At 39.5% G+C, this 10,628-nt stretch overlaps 1 protein-coding gene across 1 annotated transcript; it reads left to right on the top strand.

Annotated features, from left to right (window-relative positions):
- Nucleotides 1-5,880: 5,880 nt before the first annotated feature.
- On the top strand, nt 5,881-7,892 carry LOC115624791 (zinc finger protein 184). The gene is made up of 2 exons (XM_030519634.1): nt 5,881-6,370; nt 6,434-7,892. The coding sequence occupies exons 1-2, from the start codon at nt 5,938-5,940 to the stop codon at nt 7,306-7,308; spliced, it is 1,308 nt and encodes a 435-aa protein (XP_030375494.1). The 5' UTR covers nt 5,881-5,937; the 3' UTR covers nt 7,309-7,892.
- Nucleotides 7,893-10,628: the final 2,736 nt, after the last annotated feature.

A 10,628-nucleotide genomic window follows, 5' to 3' on the forward strand; every position in this document is an offset into this window, starting at 1 on the left:
TTTACGTTAGTTTAAAAAAATTCAGTTCAAGCGCGCCGGCAACTTTAGCGCGCCTTTTGTACATTTGTAAATTGTCTTTGATTGCGTCCTCTGATTGCTATTGTTGCAGTTTTTTTGGTTTTTTTTTGTTGATGATGTGTATGAATTTATTATCGCAAAAATATGCCGCCAGCCACGAAAGAAAGAAAGTTGTAGGTGCTTCTACAAAGTCGCCGCAACGTTTCGAATGGAAATGAAATTGAAGTTTACGTCGCGCTCTCAACTCTCCGCATGCTCTCTCGCGCGCTCATTTCGCTCACCTGTTGCTGCTCTCTTTCTCTCTCTCTCACCTGCCATAGCTGCCGTTGCAGTTGTGCACCGGTTTAAGGCGGTTTACAATTTTCGGGAAAATTAATTTTCCTATACCTGTTTTTATCCACTTTTGGTGTTGCTGTAACGATGTACATACAATGTATGTTTTCTGCTTCTGTTAAGAGTATTGGTTTTGCTATGCGTGTGTGAGCTCACAAGTCTGAAGGTCGCGTTTTCGCTCATTAATCGCGCTGGCAGCACTTTCTTCACCGTCTTCGCGATTGCTAGCTGCGATTTGGTTTGTTCGCTTCGTTGGTGTCGTATGGGAATGTCCATTGTGACTTTTCCAGAGAATTTCTATGAAGGGTGCAATAAATATTAAACACGATGCAAAACAACAATTATGTACCTGTGTTTCATTACTCTTGAACAAAAATTTAAAATTTAACAAGATGGAACGTTGCAGACAAGCAATATTCGCGTAAAAAAAGAAGAAATAACGACAACGTTTCTTAGGATTAACAGATTTAGAAAAAAATTGTAATAGAGAATTAGAAAAAGTATTGGCATTGAGGAATTTACATACATTTCTTTTGTCATCTACGATATCTTGGCGTTCATCCGGACGGACATGTCCACTCGTTTTGTCTCCTCATTTCGCAGAATACTCCTATTACCTTTTGTACAAGCCAATTATACAAGAACTCCTTTTACCATTTGAGTACAAGCTATAAGAGTAGCAATACCATTATCTTTGAATCAAATATTGTCATCAATATATCACAATTTTGCATTTACTATACGTCTTTTTATACCCTGTACCCAAAGGGTACAAGGGTATATTAGTTTTGTGCGAGTGCACATGGAACACACAGAAGGAGGCTTGGTAGACCCCACAAAGTATATATATTCTTGATCAGCATGACAAGCCGAGTCGATATAGCCATGTCCGTCTGTCCGTCTGTCTGTCCGTCTGTCTGTCCGTCTGTCTGTCTGTATGAACGCAAGGATCTCCGAAAGTATAAGAGCTAGAATAACCAAACTTGGTATACAGATTCTCCTGAGACTGAGAAAGGACGAGTTTGTTCATTTTTTCTGATCCACCCCCCCCCCCCCACTCCCCCCCCCCTATTAACGATTTTCTATAACTCCCGTAATTCTTGGAATTTTGAACTAAAATTTGATAGTCACATTAGGTTAGTAATTATATATCCGTATAGTATAGTATAGTTTCATTATGATAGAATGATCGGAAAGAAAGTTATAGCCATATAACCAGGCCCAATGCACACATACATACATATGTACAAGTACACAGACACGCATAAGGCACGATTCTGATGTAAATGTATGTATGCATGCATGGAATATTTTATATTTAATTAGTTAATATTTAGTTAATTAATTAAATTAATTTAGTTAATTAATTTTATTAAATTAATTAATTAATTTAATTACTTTTTTGTGGGGTGGTACAGGGTATTTAAGAGTTGAGCCTGCTCGACTTTAGCATTCCTTTCTTGTTTAATATCTGTCATATTTTGGCATTAATGCTGATATTTTCCATTAGCTTAAACAATAACGAATCAATAAATACAATTAATATGAATTAAATAACGACGAGATACCTTTTATAAAGCACACAAAGACCACACAAAATCAATTAAAAATCATACAATTATTCATTCTATTCCTTGAATACTCACATATATTCCTTCATTTTGCTTATTAGCCTAAGAAAATCGAGTTTAATCGATTCAAATCTTCTTATATTGTAAAAATAAAATTATTGAACACTATATATCTTCATTATACTTTTAAGTTTCTGGAAATTATTGATATTTTTTGAATAATGTTGCTATAAAAGTAAAATTAATTATAGTTTTGAATACTTTTTTTTTATATATTACGCTTGATTTTTGTTGATCAAATAAAAAAGATAATAAATAATAATTGACTAAAAAGAAAACTAGCTACACAACTCACAATCGATTAGAGAAATATAGAAGCCAGATATGTTATATTACGAATATATATTTAATCGCAAGCAGCTTGTAGTTACGAGAAAATACTAAAATAAGTATAATTAAGGAACTCAATATTTCTTGGTGAGTGCTCAACTGTCTGCTGGTTTTATTCTACAGGCATTAGTAGTTTTCTAATTAATTATAATTGCTTAACAATAAACTGTACTATCAGCCAGCGACATATACCCCCACATAGTACATACTCGTACTTAGGATTCAAATCAGAGATCGAGAAAGTGTAGAGTGAGGAATTTCTCGATTCCAGAAAGTCTCGTGTGTCAATTAAGGAATCTTTCTAGAAATCGTGTAATTCATTTTATCAAACCAATGTTATCATTTTGTCAAGCAAAATAAATTTGAAATCACGCGACAAACTCGACAAAAAATGCTACGCAGTCAGCTTTGAGAGAGAATGAGAGACACGAAATATGGCTGAGAACTTTAAGCGGAAATTTTAATAAAAATCATTTACAATTTATTTCAAACAGAGCAAACGCAGACGGTATGATCTGGTGCCCTGTGTGTGTGTGTGTGTATGTATTTCTGTGTTATAAAAATATGCAAACAAACAATGAACTATTGGAAGTATTGTATGCGCCATATAGCCGACAACGATATGCTGCTATGGCGCGTAGTAATGCCAGTCTGGCACATTCAACTCGCCCGAGGACTGAGACTGACCGACCATAACCGAACCGGAGAGGGCTGGATGCCTAGTACGCAGCCTCCAGATGGGGTACTGTGGTGTGGGGGTATGGGGGTATGGGGGCATGGTATGGTAATTGAGTAGGTGTTGCTGCTGGACAGAAGCGCTTCTATAGTTGAATTTAATTTTGTGCAATCAACGACATTAAGTGATGAGCAGTAGAGAGCTATATATACGCATATAATGTGTAGATCAGCATTAACTCTGTAAAGAAACAGAATAACTGGCATTAATAAGACGCTTTGATTTGATTCAACAAAATGAAGACCTTCAGCCACACCAAACAAAAGGGATCCTATGTATCGCTCAGTCTTACGCCGTGAGCCCGCAATTGAATCATAAAGTTCGTCTCCAGTTTGAACAGGTCCTCGTATTCTCGTTGCTGTCGTGTATATTCCTCCTTTTGGGCACTCAAGTACTCGCGCAGCCGATAGAGCATATAATAGATGATCACGCAAGCTATGAGAAGAACGTTCAGCAACCTCTCGCTATAGTCGGTAAAGGGGCGTGGTCGATGCTCCCTAAAGTCTAAATATGTATGCCAAACTAAGTCCTCGTAGCGGCGGCGATCGACTTGCATCCACGAGTAGAACAGCAACAGAGTGAAAGTATATACCAGATCAATCATGCAATATCCAACTAATGCTTCTGGCATCTTCCTCTGATTCTATGTAAATTTTTAAACAAATAATACGTTATTGATCTGATGACTAAATTCAGTTGTATTCAGTTTCTACAAAATATGGGAATGTCAACTATAAAACGTTAAGTTCCGAGTCTAAAATATCGTTGTGTGCTAGATTGCTATTCATTACCCGTAGACCTGCCCGGCCAGAGAGCGAACAAATGGAGCAAATTTCACTCCGGGTCTGCGCTTTTCAAATTCAGAAGACTAGTACTCTGTAAAATAAAACAAGAGTGGCATGGCATATGGTGACTATCCGTCTGTTCGTATAAGCACCTAGATCCCAGAGATTATTTGCACAGAGATGCCTTGTATGCCAAATTCCATCGTGATGGGTCAATTTTAAATGAAGTTAAAGCCATAAATGTTGTTGCTCCTTTGGCTCAACTCTAATCTGGACGAACACATACTCACACATGGACACAATTTCAATGTAAATTTGCAGTATTCAAGTCCTGAAGAAGATTTTAATTTTTTGTTATTATTTCTATAATTATTATTTTGCGAATCGGCAGTTTGACATTATTACAAATGAGACCTCTCTTACAGAATTGTACAAGTAAGACTGTAAAAACACGCTTTCTGCGTTGATGTTCATTAAGGCACAAAAAATATAATAATTATGGGAGAAGTGAAATGAATAAAATTTCCAGACCTGCACCACTGAGAACTATACTGGTCAGATGTGACTTTTAAACGCACTAGTGAAACAGATATAGAGGCAAATATATTATTTAAGGACAATTGCGTTTGATTACAAATTGCCACCAAAACCATTCATGTCCCAAAAAGATAAAGTATTGTGGAGAGTACCGTCTGAAGTGAGAAACTTACAAAAACTCTTGCGGTTTTTCAAAGTAGGCAAACAATTTGATCATATTCAACAATTTCTTGCATTTGGAATGAAGACTAGGGCTGATCTGAAGGGAATTGGATTGGACCCTTGGAATGGAACCTGTGGTGATTGTGTGCGTTCTTAAGTCTGAAGGCATAAAATTGTGAATTGCATTATATGTTGAAAGGTTTACTTAACATCACTTCATCTATTAGCTTCGTATTTAATGAACGAATGAGTTTCTTCTAACAATGGTATATTAATTTATATACAATTATACGCTATTTAAAACTCTCATTCAACAAGTTGCTTTATTTACTTATTAAAGCTAAAACTCAATTGTAAATGCTTCACATACGGAATCGTATCCATGCCATCTCTTTTCGAGGAATCCTTGCATTAGTTTTAAAAGCCTTCAGATATAAGCATAAGTACTTCTCTGTATAAATCGAATGAGCAGAAAATTTCACACGGAATCGTATCCATGCCATCTCATTTCGATGAATCCTTGCATTAGTTTTACAAGCCTTCAATCGAGTATGAATACAACAATTCACAAGCGCCGCCTTACAGAACGGGAAACCCTCTCAAGACAAAGCCCAACCATGATAACGATGTGCCTTAATCTATTTCTGGTACAGGCAGAGGCGGGCAGCGGGCATCAGGCAGCAGGCAGCAGTCAAACATGGCACATTGAACGGCACCCCAGTGCGCGAGTACTCGGACATCATGAGCTGTGCTGGCGACCACCCGAAGCGAGATGGCGACGTGCCAAATATAACGATGTGTTAATCTTACGCAGAGAATATCGCCTTATCAGAGCTCAGAGTTCGCCGCTGTCGCGATAGCAGATCTACCGCCTGCTAAAGTAATCAATTAGTAAAATGAAAATGGAAATTAGCAAACGTTGACAGTCCATGTGTCCAGCCCGATACCGGAGTGCCCTTCGTAAGCAAGTGTGTCGTTGATCAGAGTCCGAAACGTAGTGGGGGTCTACGTCCATCTCTTATGAGCCCAGGATCTCAACTCGAAGCCTAGAAGATGCCAGCGTGATAAAGGTATGTTGAGTAAATCAAATAATTGCCTCAGGAGCCACCCGCTCTATACTCTCATTTTTGTAATTGCTCTAATCCAAGAGTGTCCTTTTTTGCAATAAAACATTCAAGAATTTATGAAAGGGAATTTAAGATTCGACGCGTCTGTAGGTAATATTTCGTCTTGTCTGAGCTTATCGCTTCATGGGATGGCCTTGGTCAAGGGCTATCGCGTGCCTAGCCGCCGTCGACGCTACGCCAGCACGATGGTGACGGCGGCCGCAGTCAGACGGCCAGCAACTGACTAAGCGAACGGACGCTATTTTTCCCGGTAGTATTAGGCCTATGTCCAAGCCATCATGTTCTCGATATTGAATCAAATGAGTGTCGGTGTTGTGTGCCGCTGCTGTCTGTTGGAGGAGCCGCCTCTCTATTACAACATCTATGAGCAAAACCTGAGTGTCGAGCTACTGGCCCTGGCGCCGACATTGCCAACAATGGAGCCCAACGATGGTCTTAGTGATGCCATCTGCGAGCTGTGTTTGCGGCGCGTGCGTGAGGCCCTAGAATTTCGTCAACGCTGCGAAGAGGCGGATCGTGTGCTGCGTGCCAGGCATGAGGAATGGTGTCGCACCGTGGCTGAAGGTGATGCTGTTGCTCTCGATGACGTCCTGGAATGTCTGGAACGAGAAGTGGGCAGCCTGGATCATCTGGAGGCACAGGCCTTGAACCAGCTGCCAAAGCCGGTCGCCTGTGTGGCTCCGCTCATCTTGACGGAGCCAATTGGCTTTGGTAAGTAGCTGAGCTGAGTGACGATTACGTAAGCTAGCTCTAATCTGCTGCTTCGAAATATAGGTACATTGAGTCCACACGATGTCTATCAGAGCAACTACGTTGAACCAAGCTATGCTTGGCAATGCCACAGCACTCTGAACACACCCACGCATGTGTCGGATACTTTTGAGGCTGCTCCGGATCTCTGCTCGCCAGCATATCAGATCGAGAGCAAGCCAGATGTCAGTAACATCAATGACTCCTCACATACGAGTACGTTTGTCCAAGTAGGAACGAAAACGGAAGCACCACCGACTCCAACACCAACTGAAAAGCCGACACGTCCGAGCAAGTCGACAACAAAGTCTAGGGATCCAAAATCGCGGCACCCTTGCTCCGAATGTGAAAAGAAATTCACTCGCAACTTCCAACTCAAGCTTCATATGATCTCGGTGCATGGTTTGGGCGATGGCTTGGTCTATCAGTGCGACATCTGCCAGAAGACCTTCGCCTCGAGGCACAGTCAACGCTATCATATGCAATCAATGCACTCTACGGAGCGTCCGTTTGCCTGCCAGCTCTGCGATCGTCGCTTTGTTCTGCGCACCCAACTCATTTCCCATCAGCGAACCCACACTGGCGAATCGAAGCCCCGCATTTTCGAGTGTCAGAAGTGCCAGAAAAGTTGGCCCACTCGCTCGGATTTGCGCACCCACATGCGGTCCCACGACAAGGGCATGGAGCGACCATTCAAATGCGATCGCTGCGACAAAGCGTTCTTCACGAGGGGACATCTCAACTCTCACATACTCGTGCACACGGGTGAGAAGCCCTACATCTGTGAGTACTGTGAGCGGGGCTATCAGAGCGTCAGCAATCTGAACAACCATCAGATGCGACAGCACAGGGCCATCCTTGAGGCAGCTGCTCTCGCGTCAAACGAGATCGAAAGCTAGTCGGCCCTGCAATCGAATGTATTATCAGTCAAGAGATTAGTATTAGAGTTGTGTGCTCAACTGAGCTGACGTGGCGGCTGGCAGTGAAAGAAATGCCATTTCATAACAAATAAATTTAAATATTGCGCTATAATTAAAACAAAACAAAAAGTCAAAATCAAAAACAAAAAACACTAACAATTTAGTTCCCAAACATTTTGTTATTGTACGCTTCAATGTCGCAAGCCAAAAATATGCGAGAGCGTGCCCGAAACATGTTGATTAAAGATTTTGATTGAAAATGCATCAATGTGTTAGTGGCTTGAGCCCTGAGAGGTGAAAGCGCCAATGCTAATGCCACCAGAAAAATAAAAAACAAAGTCCACAAAAATAAGAAACAACATATTCAAATAGAAATCGTGCAAAATTTTGATGAAATAATAATAAAACTAAAAAGCTCTGTGAATAACAAAATACGGTTAGCAATGGTATGGGATTAATTTTATTTATTTTGTATTCCTGCTCATGCGAGTAATTGTAAAATGTAATTTATACTTTAATTTGTAATTATATGATAAAATTAAATACTGTATGAAAAAAAAAAAAAATTGAAGCGTTATTTGGTGGGCGTTTCGCTTAATAACCTCTTAGCATTTATATAACGAATATTAATGTAAATATATATATTTTTTAATTCCAAAATCTCAAACCAAAATTAATAAAGTTAGCCTTTATAGTGTGGGTAGGAGTGCTTTGCATCTCCTTCCTAGCTTGAGGAATGAATGAACATTCTCTTGTTCGGATGCTTCGCACTCAGACGAATGGAAAGGCTTACTAAATAAGTATATAGTATTTCACAAATTGCACGCAATGGGAAAAACATATCATTTTATAAATACAACGTAAATAACTTAAAATAATGAGAATATATTACAGAATTTTACACTTTAAACACAAGGGGTGCCCCGACTCTGCAATACATGTGTATGATAATTATAGACATTGAACAAAATTAATAAAATAGAAAACAAGTAAAATGTTAACAAAAAAAAAACCGACTCCAGAACTAGTGCAGTGAATGCCTTTTTTTTTCATTTAAAGTGACTTTGTGTGTTTCGAGGATGATTCTGAAGTAACAGCATCCTCTTCAGGAATTTAATTATTAGTTATTTGGACTAAATGAGGTATGTTATAGGTAGTTTTCTCATGGATACCATTGTCAGAACTAAACCAAATTTACTATTCGGGACCATACGGGAATCATCAACTTTCAAATACAAAAATTATTTTAAGTATAGACGAGTTGATAACCTCCTCCTTTTTAAAGTCGATTAAAAACAGTCCCCTGCACTTTCGGAATTGTGATTGTGTGTGAGCACGTGAGCGGTACAGAGTCGAGCCAAAGCAACAACAACAACAACAAATGAGGCATCTGGGACAATTTGGGATCTCTAGCTCTTATAGTCTCTAAGACCTAGGTGTTCATACGGACCGACTGGCAAACGGACAGACAGACAAACAGGGCTAAATCGACTCATCTTGTCATGCTGATCAAAATTTTTATACTTTGTGGGGTCTGCCACACCTCCTTCTGCCCTTTACTTTTAAATTTAGCACATTTTGTTTCAGTTAAGTGTTAAATGAAGTAAGCTTGTCGGTCAATAGGTCACAGGTTTGCCTAATAGGTTCAACAAATGTCATGATTGCATATTAAGTAAACACCAAAAAAAAAAAAAAACATTTAAACGAACTGCATTCATAAATCATTACAAATTAAAAATGCTTCCTACTGACATGTTTATAGAGAAAGAGATTGAAAAAAAAGCGCAAGTAACTTTTTCCAGCACATTCTGTAGAATTTCGTTTCATTTTCGTTTCGCCTCGAATGCCCTATCCTGCTGTTGTAGAAGTCCCACTCTCTTCTTAAATAATTTGAACAAACTTAAAATAATGATCCGAAATTCAAATACCTTATGCAAAAAGGAAATCTATTAAAGTGCCAAATTCCAAGTGACTTAGCGATTTGACGTGCCGATATGTTTTTGGCTTTTCTATCATTTTGGTTATCAAAAATTCCCGATATTTTTGGTTTAGTGTGGATATGTAGGAATAATAAAATTTTGAAACAAGAGGAATCAGTTACTCTGCTTTTTCAATAAGTAGTATGCTGGGAAATCCCGGATTTTGCTTAAGAAATCTTCAAAAAATGTGTTGCAAAATGAAAAATCGAAAAAGTGCATAAGTGGATGCATTGCCTTTTTCGTGTTTTTAAAAACAGCGACTATTTTTTTATTAAACTAAAATTAATAAAAAAAAACAAAAAAAAGAATTACATGGATGGATGCATTTTTAAAGATTTCATAGGCATAATAGATGAAAAGTGGTAAACACGTATCCACATATGCTCGCCACTGTACATAAAGCTTAACTGATATACAATGTAGTTATTGGGGTCCTGAGATTAGGCCACTGTTGGTGATAGAGCTGTGTAAAGGGCATCTTAAGTTCGAGCTGCGTTGCATCACTTTCAGCGTGTTATGTCGCTGCTCGCTATCAACGGCTTCAATAACAACAAGTGCCCGGCTGTCTGAGCGTAAACAACTAAATGATGGCTCTGGGTTGCTCACCAACCCCTTTAAGTAAAAAAAAAAAAAAACAACAACAACAAATCAGTCACAGCAACAACAAGAGCAAATAGCAGTGTGCCATGAAGACAGTTTTGATTGCGCATCTCTGGTGCCTTTACCGCAAAATATCAGAGGCACAACTAGCAGATTTATAGTACGAGTATGTCATAATTATGCAATTGACTGGGACCAAGCCCATTCCCATTCCCATCTCAACCCAGAGCCAACACACCAATCACCACAACAATAAGTGTTAATCTAATTAATTTTGATTAAACACCGGGAAGTGACGCAGCCCGAACCAAGTCGTTTCGAGTCCAGTCCAGCCCAGTCCACGCCTTCATGTATGTCTCGGCTAGGTCAGCTATCGTTATCACTATGGAAACTCACTGAGTCACATTTTGATTAGGCGATCGGGCCAGTTGATAACCTTGCCCCATTGTGTGGCGCGCGTTATAGAAGTGCAATTCTTTGTTCATTTCATTGTTGTGTCAGCGGCCTTCGCCAGTTCCCGTGTCCGATGCTCACTCTCATGGCTAATTAGTCATAGCTGCGGCGATGGGACAAATATTGGTATAAAATGAAGTGCTTGACTGGCTGACAGGCTCAACGACCCAAACCACGCACCCACATTGCCTTTGTGACGATCTACTTCGCGCTGGCAGAACGTCACGCATGCGCCAATCTTAGTACGTGTTGTAGGAGGAGACAGCC

The sequence above is a fragment of the Scaptodrosophila lebanonensis genome, unplaced genomic scaffold, assembly GCF_003285725.1.
Source record: "Scaptodrosophila lebanonensis strain 11010-0011.00,11010-0021.00 unplaced genomic scaffold, SlebRS2 tig00000061-arrow-pilon, whole genome shotgun sequence".
NCBI lineage: Eukaryota > Metazoa > Arthropoda > Insecta > Diptera > Drosophilidae > Scaptodrosophila > Scaptodrosophila lebanonensis.

Coding starts and splice junctions, on each gene's coding strand:
- LOC115624791 (XM_030519634.1), top strand. CDS start 5,938: ATGTTCTCGATATTGAATCAAATGAGTGTCGGTGTTGTGTGCCGCTGC. Junction 6,371..6,433: donor GACGGAGCCAATTGGCTTTG/GTAAGTAGCTGA, acceptor TTCGAAATATAG/GTACATTGAGTCCACACGAT.